This window comes from Phycodurus eques, chromosome 9, assembly GCF_024500275.1.
Source record: "Phycodurus eques isolate BA_2022a chromosome 9, UOR_Pequ_1.1, whole genome shotgun sequence".
Taxonomy (NCBI): domain Eukaryota; kingdom Metazoa; phylum Chordata; class Actinopteri; order Syngnathiformes; family Syngnathidae; genus Phycodurus; species Phycodurus eques.
The window spans coordinates 22,591,419-22,618,194 of NC_084533.1; the positions used below are offsets into that span (position 1 = coordinate 22,591,419).

The 26,776-nt window shown below is 40.5% G+C and overlaps 1 protein-coding gene across 2 annotated transcripts in view; it reads left to right on the forward strand.

Annotated features, from left to right (window-relative positions):
- The first annotated feature begins 1,006 nt into the window (after window positions 1–1,006).
- The window catches only part of fgf13a (fibroblast growth factor 13a), a 101,427-nt gene continuing 75,657 nt past the window's right edge, over window positions 1,007–26,776 (forward strand). For both annotated transcript variants that reach the window (XM_061686212.1, XM_061686214.1), the window contains exons 1-2: window positions 1,007–1,306; window positions 1,572–1,732. In XM_061686212.1, the coding sequence (XP_061542196.1) occupies window positions 1,684–1,732 (49 nt within the window). In that variant the 5' untranslated portion in view covers window positions 1,007–1,306; window positions 1,572–1,683. The remainder of the gene's footprint in view (window positions 1,307–1,571; window positions 1,733–26,776) is intronic.

Sequence of the window (26,776 nt, forward strand, 5' to 3'; positions counted from 1 at the left end):
CCAGATTTTTTTTATTTTGATTTTCTTATTTACAAATTAATTGAATGAGCATTAAGCAAAATGACATGTACATTAAACACCAGCATGACAGGTACATATTTTATCTGCAAGCCAATTCAGTATGATTCCAAGATTGGACTTGTTTGTTGTCATTTGCTCACTTAACCACTCAAATCTTTACAAAAAAAAAAACACTGACTGGACATTTTATTAGGTAAACCTACCCAAAGTAGAAGAGCTTTCAGTATGATGTCGTTGTTCTTTCCTACTGCAATAATAATAATAATAATAAAAATTAGTAGCTGTGATTGGCTGGCGACTAGTTCATGGTGTACCCCGCCTCTCGCCCGAAAATAGCTGGGATAGGCTCCAGCACGCCCGCGACCCTATTGAGGATAAATCGGGTCAGTTCTTGGACCCCCTCCTGTTCAGCCTGTATATGCTACCCCTTGTTCAAATTCTTCAGAACCTTAATGTTGACTACCATAGCCAAAATATTAGGAACACCTCTCAGTACACACTCCAACACCACTGCAACTTATACAACCATAATCATGTTTTCACTACTACTAATATAAAGTAAAATGAATGAGACAACATTGAAGTCTGGATTTAAAAAAAAAAATAAAAATTGTGTTTTTTTTGGGATGCACTGGATCTCATTGAAATGTGCATGTGTCCCTAATATTGTGACCAGTGAGTGTATGACACACACGCGCGCGCACACACTCGTCTATGCATTCAATCGCATCATGTACGTCACGTGATCACCGAGGAAGCGAAAATGCGCAAAGAGCGCCACGGTTAGACGCAGCATCTCGAAAGACCACATTTGCCATATCCACGAAAATACGATTTAAAAAAAACAAAAACAAAAAAAAAACCCAAATGTTTTATTTCATTGTTTCTTTCCATTTTAAAGCAACACGGATGGGAGCGAGCCAATCGGCGCGTGCGTGACGTGGGAGCGCGCTGTGGTTGCGTGTCCTGTTGATTGTGACCGAAGGGGAGAAAAAGCTCAGACAGACAAGCTCGAGAAGCTCCACTGACAAGAAGCCACACTGGGTGGCCTCGCTCCAGCGCTTTGTTTGTACATAGACCCCCGTTTTTCTCCTTTTGGGACTGCTTTTGATTAATTTTTTCAATATATATATATATATTTTTAAGCGTCATTTGTTTCTCTCTCCCCGTACTGCGCGTCGTTGTCCCCTCTCGCTGGCGTCTATGCAACCTAACAGCATTGATGGTGGGAGCGTGTGCTTTTATCCACGTGCATTGATGTAGCACGCAGCGAGGACGAGATAAGGTAGGATCGAGCGGAAACGCACACGTTCACAATTGCGATTTGTGCAGACGTGCGTGTGCGTGGCATATGGTCCACGTAGCATCCTCACGTTGTTTGTTTTCACTGCTAGAACCCCCCCCCCCCCCCACCCCTCTTCCACGCACACGCGCACACACGAGCGAGAGGGACCATTGTCTCAGTCCTCATTGCTCCCCGATTGCGCGTGGAAAAGCAAAAAGGGGGTAAAATGCAATTCGGGTGACTCTTTGCCCCCTCTCCCATACAGAGCCCTTATCTCAGCACCTGGAAGCCTGCGGGAGGATTTGATTGAGGACAAAGCAGCCATCAACATAAGGATTCTTGTCGAAATCGGGAATTACGCATCCAAACTGGGATCTATGAGCGGAAAAGTGGCGAAGCCTAAAGAAGACAAGGATGCTTCCAAGGGTAAGAGGCGAAATCCATTTCATTTGGCCTTGCTCGGAATGCCTTATTAACAGCCCGACTTCAATAATAACAATAATAATTGTAATAACAGAAATGAGGGTTGTTCATTCATTCCCCCCTGCATGGTGCACCGGGTCACTGTGAGCAATGATGGTGAGCAGTTGTCAGCATGTGGACGCAGCAGGCCCACATTGTGCACGATGAGCTTTTGTTTTGGCGATTGCAATGCCGCAACCAATCATAGCACACATGTAGATTGCAAAAAGAAAAGGAAAAGGATGCAAGCAGAAAGGTGGAGACGTGTGCTATCAAATCCATTCTGTCTTCTCCTGGCATCCTGTTGACTTGCACAAATGTCTTCTAGGAAAAAAAACATACATTTGAACTTTCTTTTTGCTACCAATTGACAAAGGTGGCGTGGCTTTTTTATCGCCATGGCGACACGGTGTAGTCAAGGTTACCGGAGAGACCAGTACATGTATACTTCGCGTACACACACAAGCATACAGCCCTATGGACAATTTGACACACCAGTGTTTCTTCCCACTAATTCAATTGCACGCTTACACTGGAAACTATGAAAGTATGAATCATTGACTAGCATACGGGGTCACATGCTTAAGTGACCAAGTATATATATTTTTGAAGATACTGTCTTTCCTTTATGTTAATGAGCATATCCTTTACTGTATAATCCGATTGCATGGATGACCTACCAACTTGATGTGTTCTCTATTTGCCTCAATTACTGGAAAAGGTCCTTGAGCAACACACTGAAGATTTTAATTGATCCTGATGAACTGTTTGGCAACAGTAGCCACCAATACTCAACGTGTGTATGTGTGTGTGTCTGTGTGTAAAGTGAAACTATAGCCATACTTATATCGAAAGCATCTTTAAAAAAAAAAAAAAAAAAGGGTATATTACCCTTTGCTTAGTTCGTGACACTTGGAAACACTCAACTTTGAAATGTGCATCTGTTGTTTTGTGCTGACAACAGAGTGAGAGAAATGAGCTGGCAAAATTGATTCCGAGATTAACCTCAAGAGCAGCTTTCCTTCTTAAACTCCCCCTCCAAATCAATGGCCGCTGTGAATGGCTGACTCACTCAAGTTCTGTAGCATGGACCGATCCAAAACACGTCTTCATCTTTACACAAGAACACAGTACAAAAAACACAGGAAGATCCACATGAGGGCTCTGCGTAAAAAGAAAAAAAAAAATGCGTGCAATTGTTTGTTGATTATTGGGAAAAAAGAAAAAAAAAAAGAGCAACATGACACACAGACAAGTTGCATCCATGCGACCTCTGCTATGGCCTCCATTTCGATGGTTTTTATTGACGACAACGGACATCGGAAACTACTATATCATTATTTGAATTTTGGGCGAAAAATCACACATCTGTGGGTCAACGTTAGCATTAGCATACCTGAAAGCCTGTTAATAGTGCACTGCTGCTAATCCCGTGCTCCAAACACCATTGTCCAAATTTGAGCATTTAAACCTTTACATCAAAACATTAACCTGAACAATTATCCTGTTGTGTGGGGTGTGCTAACAATGATGATTGTTTCCCAACAACATTTGCATCATTGGTGAATAGCATCTTATTGTCACAGATGTAACGGCGAATGAAGAATGCACATGAGCTATCACCCAAAAAAGAAAAAAAAAAAGAAAAAAACGAACTGTAAGCGAGACCCGAAATTGCCGAAATTCTCACACGTTTCCTCGCTTTGTGGTAGTCTGCTTCTTCCTTGACAATCACGCCATGTTTTTCTGGTTCAATGGAAAAATAACAGTGCGGTATACTGTAAGTGAAGCCTCAAAAACTGATACACGATCGCAATTTTCCCGTTGGAGCGAGACATGAGGTGTTCAATCTTTTTGGTGTGCGGCGAAGTGTCGCCGACTGTAATGTTTTTCAAAATGGTCCGCCTCAGTCGCGTTCAGCTGCGACTCTCGGTGTGCGGCGGGTCTTACATGCGTGTTTTTGGAATGTGGTTTTTGGAAGTCTGAGAACCCGGAGAAAATCCACACAAGTGTGGCGAGAACATGCAAACTCCAGAGAGGAAGGCCGGAAACCCAGATTAGAACCCTATACCTTAGAACTGTGATGCAGTCCCCGGTGAAATTAGATAATTTTTACAGCTGTTGGGAATCACTGCTCTGCAGATATATAATTTGAAAAAAGTTATGTCACATAATTATTCATTGTGCTCATCAAAATATGAGCCAATATAATGTGCGTGCCGGGAGAAAAGCTGACTAATTTTATCCAAACACCTTTTACGTGACACACGCGTTGTGTTGTTCAAGTGTCTAATCCAGAGTTGAACAAAGTTAACGTTGTGCCCTTTTAGTGAGAGTAATGTAATTTCTTCCATGCGGGTCATCCAGTCAAGGCCACGCCGCTCCTCCTCCTTTTCTTCCCTCTCGGCCGACACACGCACGGCGGCGGATGCGTCGAAGCATCGCCGTCGATATCAACACCAGTGATTCACGTTGTGTTAGGTTCCTCGCTGTCCTTGTGAAGCTAACGCAGGGCGACAAAGTGATGTGTCGATGCATGACGCACGCACTCCCTCGGCTCTGCGGCGCTTTCGCTCCTGAGCCGGAAAAGTCTTGATAGATCGACTCTCGTTTTGCACAATGAGTATTAAACATAAGAACAGCTCCGTCTTAACTGGCTGGCCTGATGACACAAGTAAAGATCTTTTTTTTTTTTTTTTTTTTTTCCACTGACAATCTTGCTGAGGTGGAAAAAGTACTCACACCCTGTACTTCAGTACAGATACAGTGGATATTGTGGAAAAGTCTAAACACCCCTCTTCAAATGCTTGTTTTTTTTTTTTTTTATATATAAAAAGAATGACAGGAAGATAATTCATTTCAAAACTTTTCCCCACCATTAATGTGACTTACAACCCGGACATCTCAACTGAGAAAAAGAAAAAATAAATCCTTTCAAGATGGGAAGTAAAAATAAACAACTGATATAATGTGGTTGCACCAGCTGCACCCTCTTATAACTGAGATGTGGCATTCAGAGTGAACCAATGACATTCAAACTCGACCTGCCACTGTTAAAAATGCCTCTGATTAAACCTGAATAATATTCAGCGGTTCTAGTAGGCTTTTTCTGACATTTCTGCCTGTTATTTGAAACTGTTTATAATCCTTTCCATCTCCACGACAGCCCCAGTTTCAGATGAAAAAAAAAAACAGTCCAATAACGGCCAAAAAGTTCAGCCTTGGTTTTGTCTGACCATAACATATTTTTCCACGATTTTGTTCTAGGTAATAGGCCACATTAATGGTGGAAAAAGTTACTTCACACCACACTGCATTCTTGCCCAATGGACTGTGAGTATCAGTCGATTTGCACTGCCGATCATAACGCAGGCATATTATCATTCACAAGTCAATCAATAAATGCCCAGTGAGGATGCGTGGAACTGCTTCATGATTTAATTGAATCATTGCACTGAAGTTAGCACTCAAGTGCAACATAGATTCCGCAACACATCCACGAGACATGTTCCGGTGAGAGTGATGCGGATTGGTTCCCTGTCAAAATTCTGTCCCGTTACTGATGTAGATTGGGCCGCAGCGCCCGGAGGAAAGTGACTCGCCTCGCATCAGAGATGTGCCACTCTCCATCGCGGCATCGCGTGCGGATCCGTGTTTGGAAGTGTTGAGGGCTCGTCCTCGCTTCTGGTGTCAGCTCGGGTTTGGGAGTGACGCTGGTGTCACGTGATTTGTGCTTTAGCATTTTGTTTTTGAAGGAGAAGGATGGAAAAGCTTTGTTTAATCCTTGCATAATGTGAGTGTCAAATTGACCCGTTTTGACATTTGACTGCAATAAAACTAGCTTAAATGTTATTTTTTTTGTGTGTGTTAAAATTTAATAACCTTTCTTGAAATGAACCAAAATACACTGATTTTTCATTGTTTTTCATTTTTTAAGTCATTCTTTCATACGGGTGCTACAAAGTTTGTGTACACTGAGGCAGTTCCGGCTCAAATTTAACCCGCGTCAACTAAAATGAATTTTAGATTTACCAGTGTTCATTAAATCAAGCAAAATTGTGGGAATATTGAAACTGTACATGCTATAAATGTGTGTGTGTGTTTTTTTTAATTTTTTTTTTTTTATGGCACAGTGGTAAAAAGAGGAAGCTTGAAACAGTCCCGAAAACTGTCCGAGTTGCCACCATTTGAACAGAAGCCCGCAGGTCTCAAAACATGGAAGGAGTAAAACAATATAAGAATGATCGTATAGCCTAATACTACCGATAGTTATCCAAAAACAAGTGTAGTAAAACAAAATACAATTTCCCTTTTCTCTGAAGCATTGATTAAGGATTAATAATTGAATTTCATTGTCATTTTTTTTAATTTACGAATTTAAGTTTTTTCAGTTTCAATTTCATTTTGAAATGATCTGGAGTTCATAATTTGAAATGCACAATTATTATGAGTACAGTTGACCTGGGTTAAAATTGACCGTCACACTACACTTCCACGTGTGCATGGAAAATGAGCAGTATGTTTATAATTATGACATCATAATTCACATTCGAAAAAGACCCTTCATCGTCACTTATTGTACCTTCAGATGCCAAATGCTGAATCCTTAACACAATGTCATTGATCACCTGTTCCATAAGAGGCGAGCATTTCTATAACCAGTGCTCCTCTTTGCATTATGTGACAATAGAAAAGCTCCCTGTGTATTCCTTTTGTTTAATTTGATAGCTGATAAGCTCCCCCAAAGTGCCACTTAGTCTATTGTCTACCTCTCTCTATGCATTTTTGCTGTCTATATTTAGAAATGCATAATACCACCTACCATTCTCATGCAGACAATACCCATGTGTACCTCCCACTGAAGCTACGTATGTGTCCTGTTTTTATCTCAGCACAGAAGCACTGATGGTGTAACAATCCTGCATGGCTGGCACGAACTTTTCTTCTTTTAAATTGAAGTTGCTCTAAAACAGCTGGGGCTGTCAAGTTCTTGCATGGGTACCATATTTCTGTTCATGGAGTAAATGAGGAACACAATATAAAAAAAGCCACTTATGTTCAACTCGAGCTATGCGTCAATGTCGCTCACGGCGTGTTTCTTACGTGTACCTCTCTAAATTCATGATTAGTTGCCATAAAAAAAAGTCCCTTTTTAGTCTTTGATGTTTTGTAGTATGAGGTGTCACAAAAGCTAAAGAATTCAAGTGTCAAAGTCACTGTTGTGCTTGACATCTTTCTTTTCACAAAAACCTGTTCAGAAACCGACCCGTGTTCTAATGCTGGTTACTAAAGAATGGAAAAAGCTTCAAACAAAAATGTTTTTTTGTCTGGTGAAGAAGAGTGTTGACGCATTCTTTTGGGAGGTTCAGTGGTTATATTGTCACAGAGCACAATAATCTGTGTGTGTTGACAGATAACTCAAAATGCTGTAAAATGGCTATTGGTGAATGAGTTAATAAAGAAAAGTAGCATTGTTTAATATTCATACTGATTCATTTTGTAACAAACACCCCAAAAAGACAATGGAAATGATTTTTAATGTCGAAATTAGCAGGCATTTGGAAAGTGGAAAGTGTTTTCCCAAGTGTTTAATGAATCTATATAATGTATGAGTACTGAAATACATTACTATTTCTACCATATTCTACTTTGAGATGTATATGTATTTTAAAATCTTTCTATCCTCAGAATAGCATCAGTGTTGTTGGTTTTTTTTCTATTGCAATTTCTATTTGTTTTTGTTACGTCACCTCTGCCATAAGTGTTTTTTTTTGCCCTCAAAGCCTCTAAAACACTTGAATATTCTAGTGCATTCGTCAGCGTGCGGCTCTAATCCGCAGAGTTTCCGAGGTGAACGGCTTTTGGGAGCTCAGCGGCCGTCGCACGCAGTTGGCACTGATATTCTGTGGCCACACAACTCGCAAAAACAATTGCCCGGTGTCGCCCGGGTTTTTTGTACTGTGAGTGACCCTGTTCGCTACCTCGCATCCTGCTCTGGTTTAAACTCACAGAGCCGCTGACGGTTTGAATCTAATGTAAAAGCATCTGGCCGTGCGCCGACGCGCTCTCGTACGGACAACAGCACTGACGCGATCGCACGTCGGCGCCATGTCAAAAAAACAGAGCAGCTAACACTGTGTTGATGTTTAGGATCGAATATTATTGTACTTACTGATCCATCAAACAGGTTTGTTTGTTTTCAGAGTGAATAATAAATGATTAACAACGCCATTATTCTCTTTAGAATAATGCCGTTGTTTAGAACTCCACATAGGTAACCGATTAGTACCTCAGGGTTTTGGATTATGGAAAATGTTACTTTCAGAAAAGAACTCGGTCGTGCAACGGTAGTTAATCCCGTCTGAATATCATCCTCATAATTGTGGCGGTGTGTCTCACACGCCCCCAATAACAATAATGCATTCATTCAACAGAAGATGAAATTGTTCAGATCGCTGATCTGTTCCTCTGGAATGCTAAAATCGTGGAGCCAACTTGGCTCAGCACTTTAATGGACAAGGATGAATATGTGAGGACATTACTGGCATAATATCTCTTTTAAAAAAAAAAAAAAAAGAAGATGTTTCTGTTGAAGCCACGAGGAGGCCACCTCCACAGAACTGTGAGGAATTGGAGTACTGTCACGTGGAATTATTGTGATTTAGCATGAGTGAGTTGAAAAAAAATAGATGTTCTGTGATCGGGACAATACTGGTGAAATATTCTTACATGGCCAAGTCAAGGTCTCACACTTAGACTATGTTGTGTGCAAAGGTTTTACAGCATGCTGATTTCTACATTTTAAAATCCCACCAAGGATTAATAGTTGCTGTGGACATGAACTAATTAAAGTTGGTGAAAACCATAAAGGGGATTAAGGCGAAGTAGGAAAGCAAGGCGATAAGGCAGGACCAGGCCTAATAAACAGGGGTTACAGGCTGGAACTGAGCAAGCCAGGGAGGCCACGGGTCCTCCGTAGCGCAAATGATTGTTTCTGCTTTGAGTCCAAGGCGGATTAGTGATTGCTCCCGAACGTTCAAGCCGGAAACTCTGTATTCAAGGTTCACCAAATGGTCACCGCCAGATCTTCTCAAATCATGCTGTTTACTTAAATCTACTATTTATTTATTTTAAAAAAATAAAATAAAATGAAAACACTGCATCTACTCGCCTACGGGGACTGCCATTTGTACGTCTTTGTGTTTCCAAAAGTTGCGAGAATGTGACATGAATCTGCCCCTCCTTCCGGCGACAGGGAGGAAGTGACGTCACAGTGTAACTACTAGCTTAGTTTGTTAAAAATGGATTGGTAGGAACTACAACTGTGTCAGGCTGTCACTATCCAAGGTAAGTTACATGATGTTTTTATCTTAACTCCCAGTTTTACCCATTACTTTCAGTTCATCATTTAGCTGAGAAAAAGTTGACATTAGAACAAATATTAGCTTGAGAAGTTAATGAAACACGGCAACTAGATGGTAGTAAACCGTCAAGAGGTTCCTGCGTTAATGTTGTTGTGACACGAAAACGAGCTACGTTGGGGCTTTCATTGGCTATTTCGTCTTACCATAATTGCATTAGTTATTCTAGTCAAAGACTGTCAATACGCCACTCGCACGCCGCATTTCAAGGGAATGAGAGGAGACGCTTCGATTGGACAGAATTGAAGTCGTCTGCGATGACGCCCACACCAGAGCACACGTCCCACTTTTAAATGCACTGGGCTACGCTGGTCCACGAAATTAGCAACACCAGACCTAACCCGCCTCCTCGCGGTGTTACTCCAAGCACAGGGCTGGATTTAAGCCAGTCACGCAAATAGAGCCCGATATGTTACAGAAGGTTGGTGTGTAGTACTCTCTATCCAAGAGTTGAACCTAGACCTCCTAAAATAAAGAACCAACTGACCACAACATTAAAGTACCAGCCTCTTGCTTGGTCATGGTCATGCAGTAAAAACTACTTGTGGAAGACTCAGTCGCACGAATAAACAAATATGAGAACCCAAGAATACCTGTTTTAAAAAATACATGGGAACAATGCATGGGAACATCACCTAAAACCGACTTGGAAGGGTACTGCTTAGGTCAAATAGTTGAGTGCCTTTATGTGTTTTGGTGGGTGAGACTGCAAAGTTTGTCGGATAAGAAGTTCGAGACGATCAAAAGTAAGCAATTTGAAAAGATGTCCATTAATTAAGGCACTAAGTGACCCCCATACCTTCAGCGACGGGCCACGCTCCCTGGAGGTTAATACAATTGACTGCATCGATCTGTGGGGCGCTCTCTCAAAGAGGCTGCTTCATTAGGACTGACATGTGGATACAATCTCCAGATTGGTAAGTGCCAGGATGCCAGAAATTACTGCCAATGTCTGGCTAGTCTAACAGGTGAAGATGGGGTGACATTCATGAAATATAAGGGGATATTCAGTAATTCAGTAATAACTGACATTTGTAGTAATACTAAAGAAGTTTTATTCATTTTTCACTATACACAAAACAATGGCAGCTAATTTGAAGACGAATGCATCAGAAAGTAGATTCATGTCCTAGTTATTGTCTAGAGTGGCCAGAGCTCTTTGTATTGGTTTCTTTTTGAAGTGGAATAGGGAAGATGATATATCGCGGGAAAGCCATTAGCACCATTCTGCAGGGAAAGCTAAGCCATTCAGTGCTGATGAGAAGAAGGAAAGATGGAAGGGTAATGCTGCCCTCGTGACATATTCAAGGCAGAGAGGATGAAAGACGAAATGGCAGAAGGTTGGTATCCCAGCATATGGAACCCGGAGGTACTGTATTAGATATCCTCTCAAATAAAACGCAGCGGCCATCTTTTCATGCATGTTTAAAACGTTTTCAGTGTGGCATTGCTTTCTATTTGGGGAACATTTGAAAGAACGCTGAAGAAATACACCGTGCAGACGATTGCTAAATATAGCAGCGATCCTTCAACAGTCCCCGAAGCCAATTTGACTGAGTCTAGAGAAGGCTGAACATCACGGCTGCGCCTGGCTGTTTCTCATCAGGGAGACGTCATTTACGTAATGAGGTGCTGCCACGGCAACCACGGCATCACGCAAAGACATGCTCGCAGCCCGAGAGACACCCTCCGTATGGAAAGACACACTTGATTAGGAAATAAAGGGTGGGAGAGCAGCTGTAAATGAGCTGTCCTCTGGGGTGTGATGGAGGGATTCTGCTATGATGCTCCATGAACTTATAATAACCCTAACTCACAATCTATGACAGTCTTTGGTTGAATGTGGCGCTTTACCAAGCATCATGCTTATATATGCTACGATACATTCTCTTCACAGATTTTAAGTTTACTTTAAGACACTTTGCAGTGAAATTGCTCTATAGCGAAAATCCTTGCATAATTGACAGATATGTTTAAAATGACCTAGAGGTTGCGACAAAGCACTACTTTTGGCTAAATGAAACTCCTCAGCCCACTTCAATCTAGTTCCTTGGCACCAAGATGCCATAAATTGGTGGCAAAACACACATTTTGTCGAAATGAAGCTCCTCAATTCATTTCAAGTGAATTTGCAAATGCCGAGTTCATTTTACTGATAATCAGGCCAGATTAAAGTATTTGTTATCCCCGCTTCCAAGCAAAGTCATCAAAGGCTCGATTTTCGGATCGCTCTAAAACATTATTCTGGAGTGTAAAGAGTGATTTTTCTCCCCCAGTCTGCTCAGAAAACACTCTGGGCTGATAGTCTTTACTGTTAAACCTGTTTAATATTTACATTCACAAATCCTCGACATGAAAAGACACAATACCTAATTAGGAAGCGACTTGAAATGTGTCCAATGTTGCCGAACACAATTAGAGGAACAGTTGGTTGTGTTGAGTATTTGTATAACGCAAGCCCCAAGTCTTTCAACACAATGACAATGCCATGATGACTGGATAAGATGACCGTTATTTCTATGATTACTCTTCCCTCTTGCTATTGTCCAGCAGTCCGGATGCCCTGTGGCACCAAGCTGCCCCTCCCAGGTTAATCTTTGTACTACAACAGTGATCTGATTAGTTTGTTGGTGGAGCTATTGTTGTGCATGTGTAAAGTCGCCCTTTAAATGAAGTTTCACAAGCTCGGTCCGAGTGTTTTCATTTTCTACCCTTACAAACTTTTGGTTTTGTCACATGTCATCAGAGATTGTCCGTGGTGAGCGAGCGCACGGTTTTCAGCATGATGAGGAGGGACAGGTCGTTGTCTACACTGCAGTATCGGGTGAGGGGGCTATGACGGCGAGAGGGTGAAAAGCGAAAGGACAAACAGCGCGGGAGAGAGAGAGAGAGAGAGAGAGAGAGAGAGAGAGAGAGAGAGAGAGAGAGAGAGAGAGAGAGAGAAAGAGAAAGCGAGTTGTGATCTAATAGTATTCCATAACAGCAGAAATGACGAGAATAAAGAATATGAACACCGCTTTAGGCCAAATGAAAAGGTTGCCTGCAATGACAGGAAAGCACTTCAGCTATAGTTAAAGGTTACCATTGGAAAATTAGGACAGGGACAATGTTCAAAATCTTCTGTTCTGTCGGTCCCTTAATTTGACTTTTTTGACACCACAGTTGGGGGGCACGGTGGCCTGCTGCTTTGCATGGAGGCCTTAGATTTCAGGCTTGGAATTTGCCTGTTCTCCCCTTGCTTGCCTGGGTTTTCTCCACTAGATAGGGTTAAGAATCATCTGGTTGTTGATGATGTAGATAGATAGATAGACAGACAGACAGACATACAATGTGTTACCACAGGTCATTTAAACTGGGACCTTTTGTAAAAACAAAGTCTAGTTATTATATACAGTTGATATAAGAAGGTCTACACATCCCTGTTCAAATGCCAGGGTAAATCAGACCATAACACATTTTCCCACATTCATTTGAGAGAAGCATGTTTTTGCAAAATTTTGAAACCAAGCTTGAACTTTTTGGCCATAATTCCAAAAAGTAGGTTTTACAGTAACGCATGGTGGTGATAGAATCTTTTTTTTAAAAATTTATTTATTTTTCTTCAGATATACTTGGATAAGGTGAAGGGAATCAGTCAGTCAGTTTCAATAAGAGTTGGATGGTTAATTCTGAACACACCCACATCCCCAGTCATAAGAGGGTGTGCACACTTGTCCAACCACATAATCTCTAGTGTTTATTTTTATTTCCCTTCTCAAATTATTTCATTTTTCTTCTGTCTAGGTCGGGTATAGGTCACATTAATGCTGGAAAAGGTTTTTAAATGATTCATCTTGTTCTGATTTTTTTTTTTTTATATCACAAAAACCTGGCATTTGAACAGGGGTGTGTAGACTTTTTATATCCACTGTTTGTGTGCGTGTTCTCTGTCATGGCATAGAAGGATTGCAGATCTCACTGTAATTGGCTGAATGCGAAACGAAGTCATCTGCAGTTTGTTTATAGCTCCGATTGCTGCCATGTTTGCCTGCCATGACGCCACCGCTCTGAATTGCAGATGTCATATTTATCCATACGTGGTAGTTTACTTTTATGCAAGTTTACTACTTGCATAAAGGGCAAGTATAAAAACATCGCATGGAAAAATGATGACTTCATCATCTGCTTAAATGCCACCATAGCATAGACTGATGAGAGATTGTTAACAGACGTAGGAAGTTCATTATATCAATTAAAAACAGTCGTTCCTTGAGCTGTTTCTCACTGGAGTCGGCACAGTGATCTGTAAATAGACACCATTTATAGCCTTAATATTGATTCAATACTTGGGACGTTTTCCATTTGTCAACTGTGACAGTTGGATGAGTGGCGGTGCAGGCGGGATGATATGATAATCTTGAAATGACAGCAGATATTTTTGTGTCAGTGGGGGATTGAGAGGAAGATGCTACAAGTGCTTCGTGTGCCGTATACTGTATCTGCAAATGTGCATGCATGTTTTGGCCTATGGCAAAGCAAAAGCCATTTATCAACAACACCCAGAAACGCCGCCGGCTTCTCTGGGCCCGAGCTCATCTAAGATGGACTGATGCAAAGTGGAAAAGTGTTCTGTGGTCCGATGAGTCCACATTTCAAATTGTTTTTGGAAATTGTGGACGTAGTGTCCTCCGGGCCAAAGAGGAAAAGAACCATCCGGACTGTTATGGACGCAAAGTTCAAAAGCCAGCACCTGTAATGGTATGGGGCTGTGTTAGTGCCAATGGCATGGGTAATTTACACATCTGTGAAGGCACCATTAATGCTGAAAGGTACATACAGGTTTTGGAGAAACATATGCTGCCATCCAAGCAACGTCTTTTTCATGGACGCCCGTGCTTATTTCAGCAAGACAATGCTAAACCACATTCTGCACGTGTTATAACAGCGTGACTTCGTAGTAAAAGAAGTCCAATACTGGCCTGCCTCTAGTCCAGACCTGTCTCCCATTGCAAATGTGTGGCACATTATGAAGCGTAAAATACGACAACGGAGACCCCGGACTGTTGAACAGCGGAAGCTGTACATCAAGCAAGAATGGGAAACAATTCCACTTACAAAGCTCCAACAATTAGTGTCCCCAGTTCCCAAATGTTTATTGAATGTTGTTCAAAGAAAAGGTGATGTAGCACAGCGGTAAACATGACCCTGTCCCAGATTTTCTGGAACGTGTTGCAGCCATAAAATTCAAAGTTAATGATTATTTGCTAAAAACAATAAATTTGATCAGTTTGAACAATAAATATCTTGTCTTTGTAGTGTATTCAATTAAATATAGGTCGAACATGATTTGCAAATCATTGTATTCTGTTATTATTTATGTTTAACACAACGTCCCAACTTCATTGGAATTGGGGTTTTAAATTAGCCGCATAATTTAATCACAATCCGGCAATAGTCAGTTTCTAATGTATTTACTTGGTTAATTATTTGAAGTTGAGTTACTAACTTGGTCATGCAACAAATTAAACTTGTACCACTATACCTGCAGCAGAGTGCAGCCACACAATAACATTATGTAATCCTTCCTACGTCTGGCTTAATGCATTTGAAATATAATATTCACATGGCGGCATGAATAATAAAAGGAACTGTGATTCTTCACATCTATTGCAACAAAAATCACAGCCTTTGTGCTTGTGGCATCACTGAAGACGTACAATATGAACTCGTCGTTTGAAATGTTAAACCAACTCCATTTCATGCACATCTTTTATTCGTTGGGCCAGCAGAGAATCAAAGTTAACATGTTTTTTAGGGTTGTATGAGCAGATTTTGTGTAGGCCGTCCTCACACTTGTACCGCAATTAGTCATCACAGTCGTTTAATAGATGCACTTATGCGCCTCCTTCCTCGTGAAAGTAAAACAATGATTTCTATTTGTGTCTTGACATGTCACTCTTTCTTTCTTAGCTTGACCTTATTTTAAAAATCTAAAACTCATAAGGAACATCTGTGAACCTCCCCAGACTCTTATTAATCCTCTCGACACTCCTATTAACCTCTACCACTCTACCAGACTCTTATAAATACTTTCTATACTCTTAAAAAACTTTTAAACTTCTAAACATACAATAATGCAGAGTAGTATTGTACACTATTTACATTAGGTTGTTGTTTTACAATGTTGATTTTACCACAAAAGAATTACAGCATACACTCAAAATCTTGCCGTATGATGAATTATGTGTGCTATGAATATGAAAAAAAAAAAATCCCCACTGCATTGAATACGCAATAGGTGAACCGCAATATAGCGAGGGAACACTGTACTTGAGTACTCATTTTATAGACTTGACAAGTTTTTTTAATCATTCAAATTTCGTAGGTTTTTTAACCACTTTCTTCTCTGTGGTGTGTAAAATTTAGCAGACATTTATTTAGAGTATTCCCAATTTTCTACTTCTACTCCATCGGAGCATCTTTTTTTTTTTCCAATTCAAAGTACCGAACACATCGCCGACTTGCCGCATCTAAACGTAAAAAAAATAAAATAAATTGTGCTCCGCTTGGGTGACTAACGCGACAAACACCCCTGCAATATTATGCACAAATATTGAAGTCACATTATAAATGTATTCACTCGTGGATTGTAAGGGAGGATGGTTGCTTTTTACGTTTGCTGCTGACTCCTGTGAAATTGCTCAGTGTTCAACAGCATGTGTGTCTGTGTGTAGAAATGTGTGTGGGTGAGTGCATGCTCAGTGCTCCATGCTGTAAAAGCTTTGAGGGACAGATGGCAACTCGGGCTCGGTGTGACTTGGGCTACCGGTCCTCTTGTCTTTGGCTGCAGGTCTCCATCCTGTCTTGGCTGCAGCATCACAGCATTAACAAATCCACACAGTGCTCACAAACACAAACACAGTGTCTTCTGGACCGATATCTTGCTCCTCTCTTTTTTATTTTTATTTTTTTAATCTTGCAGGCTAACTGGGCTGGATAGCCTTTAAACCCTACCTTCTGCTTCCACCTGACCAATGCTCAAATTCAAACCAACATACTAATGACTGAGACAGTGAACACGCCCAGCAGTTTTTGTTTTTCATTTCCACTTAATGGCAGCACATCAAACTCATATCCCTATATATATATATATATATATATATATATATATATATATATATATATATATATATATATATATATATATATATATGTTCGCATACAGTATGTCATATTGTAGATAATTGGGCACCTGTGCTACCAGCATATACCATGCAACTAAAAGCTATGCGACTATTTTATCGGGCCTTTTCTCCCAAAGACAGTGACCCAACTTGAGTTTTTTGAGCTGTCGTTCCCCAATTTTTTTTGCTTTTACTTTCCAGGAAGAATTTGAGATCGAGCATTCGATGGTGGCAGTGAACTCAACTTCACAGCAAGCAGCTCTTTGGCAGATAGTGACGCACACAGCTTTGGCTACCGCTAACTTAACGCTAACACACAATGCAAAACACCATAGACAGGCTTAACGATTAGCATCGATAGTCGGGTTGTTATAACCCCTCAAGCAACAGACATTTGAACACAAACGATGCATCAACACATGTAGACAGACAATATAACAGTACTCACAGGCATATATTCTTTATCCTCTATATTCTTTAACGACCTATATTTGACTCAGTCACTCACAGTATTGTGACTGTTTTCATCGTTTGTGTCGTAATTACTTTTTTACACGATTGAGACTAGTGGCCAATTAGGTCACACCGCATTTAATTGATCATGATGCACAAAGTATTTAATTCTTTCTATTCTATTTAATTCTGATATAACTATGATTTATAATGTAAATATTATAGAATGTGATTTTCCTTATTAAAAACACAAAAAAATTGGAGTTTTTTGGGAGGCTCGAAAGGATTAATGGCAATTCTATTCATTTCATTGGGAAAAGATGATGAAATTCAAGAGTTTTCAGTTAAGAGCATGGTCATGGAACAAATTAAACTTGGAAACTAGGAAAGGAACACATAGTCGTGTAATGAACTGAATCTAATGCTATCAACACATGACAACATATTAACAACAAGGCCCTACCTGCTGTCATAATGCTACGAACACACAATGACATGCAGTGTGTGTTTGTAGCATTATGACAAGTTAATATTGTGGAAGATGAGTCACTTGTATGGAGTGTCCTTGCGACACTCTTCTATCACAAAGCTTTTTGAATATATTTACATGAAACACCAAATGTATTCCCTTCTAAGCTGATGAGAGTATGCAAAATGTCCTTTTAAGGGGAACGGAGGACAAAAATTGCAATTAATTCTGAGCAATCAAGCGATTAACGCGTGTTAACGTGTTTTTCAGCTCTATTGATGGCACAGTAACACTCGAACTAATCAGCAGAGAATAACCTTTAGCGAGCTTATTAGTTATCTAATGCGTTTTGAGGCATGTTTTATGAAATAGTAGCGCGATAGGCACGTTGGTCACATTTTTGATGTATTTATTCAGCCACACAAAACGGGAGAAATAGTAGACACAACCGTCAGTATGTTACAGTGCAATAAGAAACATACAGTGTTGCTACATAAAAACCTCTCTGGGACTGTCACATAGAAATGGGCAAAATTTTTATTCCGTACCACTCCCTTGTAATCCTACACGCATTAGCTCAACTGTTTAGCCCTGACCTTCATAACTCAGCGATAATTATCCACCGACTGCAAACCAAATTAATGAACGATGCAGTAGAAAAATTTGTGCAGCGTAAATCTCGCCGTATCGATCTTCAAGTGGAGGGAGACAGCTGGATGATGAGAAAAGGGCCGTAACTCTTACTAAAATTTATGATGGCTTCTCCAGCTATCGTTCATCCTGCTCTCTCTCTAGGTAAATAAAAAAGAAGAAAACAGACAATGGATCCTCTAAAGTGGAACACAATCCATCCTGGGATAGTGGTGGCATTCATCCAGTCATCCATTCATCCTCCCTCCAGTGGTACATGAATGAATCACTGCCTAAGTACAGTTCAGTTGTATTGAACTTTTAAATTCAATATATTTGCATTTAATCTTCAAGAACTGTTTTATTTGTATTTATGTTTTAGGTATTAGGTAACTTGTATTTGCAAATACATTTGAAATGATTCATTATTTATTAGTACTTTTATTTTTATATATTTAAAGGCAGTGTTCATTTTCAAACTGCATGTTACAGTGGCTTACAATAATATTAAATTATATCCTTTAGTAATAAAGGCCTACTATGCTACTGTGATTTGCGTCATCTGTTCTCACAATCGCAATCACTCATACTCTGCTTACACCATACATACAGTATACAGTGCATACTGTGCTGCAGTGTGGGGTGCCTAAACTTGTCCGACATCCAATGTGTTGGCATTTTTCTCCCTCATAATCAACGTTGCAAGCCAAGATTTGCCCCCTAGTCTTTATCTTCAACTCAAAAGCTGTGCTGACCCCAAATTCAGAGCAATGCAATGCCACCAATTACAGGGATCTGTTAGTCATTACAGTGGTTAACAAACCTGAATTTCATACCTGCCCTTTTAAAAACGTACTTGACGAATATATACGTCTGTGGCAGTAAATGGTTGGATTCCAATTGACAAATGTACACGTCCACGGCAGTGAATGAGTTCGTGGTCATGATGGTGGTTCTTGGAAAGCTTAGCGTTTTGTTTAGGTGGTACTTGGTGTTTAAAAAAAATGTAAACCACTGCTTTAGATGCTCACTGAGCATAAGTCTGCCAATCTATACTAACACATCGCAAAATTTGCTCTCGCATGACATCATCCTTTTGTATTTATTTTTTTTCCCGATTGGACTCCGACCTTTGGGGTGTTCAAATTTCGAGGTTTGTATGTACAGCATTTCATTCCATCATGGCGGCGTCTTCTTTCTATTGATGTGTGTTACAGATCAAAATGTGCTTGCGTTGTTTCTATGTTTTTGCTATTCTATTTTTTTGCTCCAAATAGCACCCACACAAACATGGTTGGTAATATGGATCAACATGCAGGTGCATCCATAAAGGCCACAAATTTACAATGTAAATCACCTGGCTCCAGTTAGCACAAAATACTGAAGGCAAACATCATGCCATTATAACAGAATGACAGCAGCATACCAGCAATCCAGTGAGGTATCGCCTCATTGATATCCAAACATAGCAGGCATTTAATTGCAGTGTTGGTGTTTTGCTATGTTTTGCGCCCCCATCCTTTTCAAAACTATTTGGCTCTGAACTTAGTACAGGTTTGCGGCGTCTAATTGAGGTGTTTGTCTTTGCAAAACGATCGCCACCAGCCCGCCGCTGCCTGCCGGCTAATGAGCACTTGGGTCGGGGCCCCCTGCCTGCCGATTGAAAGGGGGGGTGGGGTAAAAGACGACAAACGGAAGAAGAATGGCCCGACGGTGGCAGATATTCATGCACCCTACGCTGTTGCTTTTGCTCGTTAATGGGCAGTTATCATGTTGCTTTATAGGCGTCTGTGGTCATTCTGTGGAGATTTGCTGAAACTTTGATTCCTTTGATTTAGAGGTAAATAAAACCTCAAAGAGCACCGGTTTGCAATGAAATTGCTTGTGAGCTGATTCCAACTACAGAGGTATCTTGATGTACCAGTCGTCCATATTTCGAGTTTTTTGAGTGATGGACCGTCCCTTGCTTGATTTTTGTGCTTTGTGTTAAGAACCAAAATTTTAGTTACGACTAAGCCAGATGCTAATTTATTTACAGATATACAACTAAAAAATGTGCCGTGAGCAACGAGTGTGGCTTTTTTACATGGCGTTTACCATTCACTTCGTGAACGGTCGTCTTTTCTCACGATCGCAACGCACACTTTCTACTACCTACCATGACACATACTTTGTTTATGCCATCGATATAAATACTCTCTTTTATTTTGAGGTGCCTAGATTTCTCCAACTTACATATTTTTGCCATTTCTCTCCCTCATAATCAACGTGCAAAGCCGAGATTCACCCCCATCTTCTCCCTGTGAATGAGTTACATACACAATCTTAATATGTCTTCACCTTGACCTTTTGTACCAGCTTGTGTTAGCGAAATACGATCTTTTGTTTTGAAGGGTCTGGATTTGTCTCCATGTAAAAGCAGACGTTCAGAGACGAGGTGGAAGGGCACATCTTGACCTCATGCCTTTCCCATCTGTTTTGTGCATGTGTCTGTGTGTGTTTGTGTGCGTGTGTGTGTGTGTAAGAGCCTCGTGCTCCTGCATGTGGTCTGATATAACATGGAGGGAGAGAGGTCAAGTCAGTCTTGTGTTGGTCCTCAAACATCACATACGAATGGTGATTCGGGACATAATTCAGGATTACATCTCTTACGCTATTGAATTGCTCTTATATACACTACTGAAATTCTGTCATCCACATTATTGAACGTACCTCAAACACACTATTGATTTTTTTTTGTCGCTTATGTAAACTATTGAAACTCTCTGAAACTCTCTACTGAAATGCTGTTCTACACTCTACTGAATTTTCTTTGCTCATATACACTACTGAAACGCTTTCATATACACTGCTGAATTTCTTTCACTCGTGGGACTACTGAGTCACTCTTGTTCACACTATTGAAAGGCACATTTCAATATATTAAATGAACAAATTCATTATGCTGTGTGAAAGGATATCAGTAATGGGTGGGAGAGTGTTTAACTGGTGTGTATGTTTTAGTTGTGTGCAAAGGAGTGTTTTAGTAGTGGATATGAGAGCGTTTTGGTAGTGCATGAGTAAAAAACTATTCAGCAGTGTGTTTGAGAGTGTTTCAGTAGTGATATGAGAGCATTTCAGTAGCACATATGAGAGGGTTTCAGCAGTGTGTATGAGAGTGTTACCGTAGTGGCATGAGAGCATTTCAGTAGTGTGTATGAGCATTTTTTTTGAAATTGTAATTAATTTAAGTGTGAAGGCATATTTTTGTGATAAAATAGAACATTTTCAACGTAGAATATCCACCATGTCGTGACTTTTTTTTTTTTTTTTTTTTTTTTTTCATTTTCAAGGCCGAAGGTTTGCAGAATTTTTCGTGGGAATTCCGACAAAATTGTCACTTGAAGACATGGTTCTCGCCGCTGTCCACAGCTGTGTTCATCCTCATATTTTTTTTTCACGCTCATTTGTGCATGGCTGAGGCTTATGCGCTGTCTGGCAAGTTTACGTCATGTGACTCTTGTCTGTCCCTCCCCCTTCTTGTGTCCCTCTAGTTCTTCATGTGCGCACAGATGACTTGCTACAGATGGTCTATAAACCCTCCTTTGAAAAATTTGAAATGTGTTTTCGTTAACAGCTAGCAGCGTGATGAAGTATAGCGCCATTATGACAAATGAATGAATGCAGTTTTCAGACTGTCATTGATTTTCTTGGATTTTTCATGCAATAATAACAACTGAATCTAAATGTTCTTTTACCTCACTCCGCTTCCTCTGCACCATTACCTGTAATTTACCCTATCAGAACTTTTTTTTTAAAGAAAGGCTTTAAATCATTCTGCCTGTCTACTTTGCGTCTGTAACTTAACACTCTCCTAAAATGCTCTGCTCCCTGCCTCAGCAATACTTATAATTCATAGTGTCAAATTTGACGTCGCCTTGGTGACCAAAGAGCTTGTAATATACTCGGCCCGAGGTTTAGCCGTTTGCATCGGATGACTTGTCAAGAGTGCAGCGTGCGCAGGAATGATGACAAACATTACTTGTAATTGTGTGATAAAGCAGAGCTGGTCGGACAGTTGAGGCTATGACTTTTTACCTCAGCTATTCATAGCTTAGATTAAGTCAAGGAGTCTGACAAGTGCGCAGCTGTTCGAGAAGGTCTCTAGAATGCTTCATTTACAAAAATCAGCTTGAACCACTCATCTGTAATGGCACCTAATCAAGTTATCTCTCTGAACTTTTTAATATGGAGTCGGTTTAGCACCATGCTTCTGATAATATAGTAAAGTTGTTCTTCATAAATAAAAGTTATACTTGTCAATGATTTTTCCAAGTTTAAGAAATCCCGTTGTTTGGATTACGTTTGCAATGGACTGCCATGAAATCAGTAAGCTGCACATGGCTGCATTAGCTAGCGACAGTTATAGATATCTTAACCAACATTCTTTGCCTACGCCATCAAAAATATAAAAAATAATATCCACAGCAAATTACTTGTTGATAATCGCCAGCACTTCCTCGAATTGCTGTACGATCATCTATCGAGTTTGGGTTCATAGTTAAAGCTAATCGGGAGTGTTTACTAGCTTCATCGGTAAGAACCAGCGAACTTTGGAGCCGTGAACACACTTAGCAGCACAAGCGGACAGACCCTTTTTTTACGTCCTTAACATGATTGATCAAATCATATGAAATTGACCCTCAGAGTCTTTGAAGTGTAAGGCATAGCTGTTCTTTAAACAGCTGTGCAGTCGGCCCCCGTACATTCTTTGTTCAACAGTTGCGAACTACGTTGATTTTTTTCGGATCCACAGAAATCCTCACTGAGTTGCGATTTTCTATGAAATGGCAAAAAAAAAAACTACAAACATTTATTTTTTTTTCATTTCGTGGCAAAATACTCTTTATAGTATGTTTGTACTTTTGGAGAACAGGTTTGAGGTTGGAGTGGTTAAAATGTCCCATTTTGTGAGGTGCAGTCTATTAGTCTATTATATTGTTTATCTACTCTAAGTTCATGTGGCGAGGGCTAGGGTTGTCATGTTGACCCACGGTGAGATGTGAACAGCGAGGTTGAACACAGCACTGAACTATTTTGCTAGATAAAATAACATCAGCACTTTAGCTTTCAGCATCCATCCAGCAGTATTTATCCATCATCTGAATACGATATTCCGCCCGTTCACTGTTGTTAACTATTAAGCCATCTTGTCGAGGTACCGCACTGACCTAACAGACTAGTTAGCGGCTAGCCTGGTGCAGAGCCTAAGGAGCAAATTAGTTTTTGGATGTTCTTAGGATTGAAATGTTTGATGATAGAAGATGTTTGTAAGTGTACGAAATGTCATTAAAGTGTGATCATAGTTTGTGGTACATTTGTGGTCTAATATAATAGTAATATAGTGTAGCAATTATAACTTTTTCCCTTACCACAAATTTTATCACTTTTAGGGGGCATCAATTTTATGCGTGAATTTGCTTAATTGCGGTCTGGCTCTGTCCCTAACCCACGCGAACAGCGGGGGTCCACTGTATCCAAAATTCAAGCTTTAAAATCACATTCATGCATCAAGAATTTTAAGCACTGCAGGGAACCCAAGTTATCAACCACATTGTTTAAATATCAGAAAATGAATGATACAATAATTGAAGTAACCCTATTACTTCACAATTAGATGCATTAAACAGATATTTAAGTGGTCTTATTGTCATTCATCGTCCCTTGTCAACATCACTGATGTGTTGTCACATTATGCCATTCACCAGGACCTAAAGTCTTGTATTCTTAGAACAGTTTCTCCTCGTGCACAAGCAAAAATGGCGAGAACAACACAGGGTGTAGATCCCAGGGTGCAGTGGGAGTGCTTGAAGAAATGTAAGCAGCTTAAACAGTCCATGATGTTGTCATCTGCTCTCAGCTGAGCTCCCAAAATAACAGGCCCTCCGGGTAGCGACTGGCAAAGCAGAGCGGGGCCAACCAGCCAACAGACAGACAGAGACCCAGAACAGCCCGGCCCAGATTAGATCCACTTACTCGGTCCACTTATGAGCAGATTCGACACACCTAAGAAATTTCTATGCTGCAAGTGGGCCATGTTCTGTGTAGTATGTCCGTTCCAAAATCACCTGCCTGCTCACTTTGACTGACAACTTGGAAAAACTTGAAAATGGATAAATTGAGCTTTTATGTCTTTATATTTTATCGCTTGTTTTTGGTTTTGTTGTCCTGTTTTTGTGAGAGTGGCCTCTTGGAAAAGTAAATTTGGCCCTCTGTATGTTCCACATATATTGAGGACTGACAATAAATCCGACCATACTATAGCATTCCATCACTGCCTAGCCAGAGTCCAGTTTGCACGGCGGCATAAGAACACGTAGTCACTTAGTTGACAAAAGAAGGTAAGCTCACTGCTTTTAATTGTTTTATATTTATATTCAGATTCATACAATTTTATTGATCCCGCTGCGGGAAATTCATTTACAGCTTCCAGGTCCAAATGCACATACAGCATCAACAGACAAACATAATAAACAATATCGTAATATTGTACATTTATGGCAGAGAAATCTTTCATCCAAGATATTAACTGTAATTTTCACTTTACGACTGAATTCGTGTAGGTTAGTGATATACTACGGTGCATTCTGACTGACATATAAATTTGGGTTACGTCGCCACCATAGCAACGGAACTGTCATGAACCGAGGATAAGACAAAGAAGAAATTAATGAGAGAGAGAGAGATGAAAACAATAGATCGAAATATATCTACCAAATGGTGATGAAACGGTAAACGGGTTTATCCCTATCCCTAAAATTCCAGACTATTGCCATTACCTTTTTAAAGTGTAATTATCGTTACGACTGTGTTTAGCGTCTGGTGGTCTAGTGCACAATCGAATGTTGGTGGAGACAATTTCAAAACATTTTCATTATTTTAGCTCTACTGGCAGTAAGGTTCACTGCTACATGTTTTTAATTGTTTTATGATTAACACCAGTTAAAAAGAATGCTGCTTAAAACCTTACTTTACCTCTACAGTTAAACTCCTGGAATATATTAATTATATTTCTGTCATTCTCATTTCAAAACAAACAATCAATGTAACAGTGTCCTATACTGTGCCCAATGGAGACTACTACCCTTAACCCTCGGAGGCTATCAACCGTAGTGCTATTGGTTGTGTTATGTAAGGCAGCCGTTGCTCTCGACCGTGTGAGTTATACGTAAAGGTCGGATGGTTCTGACTGAGGTACCCTCATTTATAAGGTCTTGCTGCATGACTCGCTGCATTATTTATGATCCATGACACTAGGTGGCAGTGGTAAAGAGCTGTAAGGGTTACTGGAAGAGCAAAGCCCGGGTTTCTTACTATGCCCCCTGTTGATTTGTGATTGCCTAAACCCAGCCAAGCCAACCATGTCTATGAATTACTGCTTCTCCAAGGTCAGAAGCTTAATTGCAATCATATCACCAGCTAACAGAGTCCTTACTGACCCCATAGTAAACCGCCACCTGCCGCACCCTGACATCAATTCTGCTTGTTAGACCCCTGGTTGTGGTCAGCTGTTGCGTTGCAAGAGCGGTTTAATTTGAGGCTTTGATTGCTTGCTAAGTTGTCATCATGCGCTCGGCCTTGGAGTGGCATGTTCACAGTCCCGCTGCTTCGTGTGTTCCAGTGCCTGTTTACGTGCCGGGTCAAGGAGGAGGCTGACATGTTGACTTGAAGGCATGCGGAGGATGGGGAGAATGCTGCTAGTTGGAGGTGATTGGGTGCTGAGTGGCTCTGAAGTTTTATAACCTTATGTTGTGGCCGCGGTGCGTAGGCTGCAGGGTGACCTCTGAGGTTTCGTCTTGTGACAGGTGGCAGAGGCACAAAGAAAAAGAAGAAAAAAAGGAATCAGGTCATTTGGGTAACATATCTACTCACGTCTATTTTAGATCTCCTGAAATATTTGTGTGAAGAAAGGGGCTATTCAGGTTTTGAATAGCATGTTCTTTAATATGGACATTTGTCTACATTTCCTTAATTGACTATGTGGGGAAATTGACCAGTTGTTCATTACTGTTTAAAAGCTTTGGGTCACTCAAACCATCTCATGTTTTCCAAAAAAAAATACCCACATGGGTAATGATCAATAGTATCAATTTGTGAAAAATATGAAATTGAACAAAATTTGAACCATTGAGGTTTCGGCTCAACAATGGCAATAGGAGGATCGGAACCTTGGCTCAGGCCTTCCTGTGTGGTGTTTGTATGTTCTCACTGTGCTTGTGTGGGTTTTATCCAGGTACTCTGGCTTGCTTCCACATTCCAAAAAGATTCATGTTCGTTTAATTGAAGATTCAACGTTGAATCAGCCTTTTTAAAACTTCCTTGGATTTTGGGTTAGAAGAACCTGCTTCATTTTGAAGCTCGAACCCAAGAGGTGGTAGTGGCCAAAGTTCAAATCAGTGCATCATCCTTACAGCTTTGCCAAAATCAATCTTTCACTGACCGACTGCAAGAGCCTTAATGAATCGTAATGATTCGTAATGATTCGGACGCAGAGCCACTTTTCCACTCTGGAGTTTCCCCCCGTGAGAGGGGGCGAGCAGGTGTGGGCATAATGATTGCCCCCCGACGCGGTGCCTTTACGTTTGGGTTTACATCAGTGGATGAGAGGGTAGCCTCCTCTTTTGGGTGGAGGAACAGATCCTAACTGTTGTCACCATAGTTGTATTCTTTAACATTACCAGGCAATCTTTTTCAAACCTTCAGTGATTATCGTGTTTAACAATTTCAAGACAAAATGCACGATGTTAGCTTAATGTTAAGTTCTGCGTTCTGAGGGAAACTGAACTATGTTTTCAATACAGCTAGCCTTCTACTGTTAACAGCTCTTGTAGAC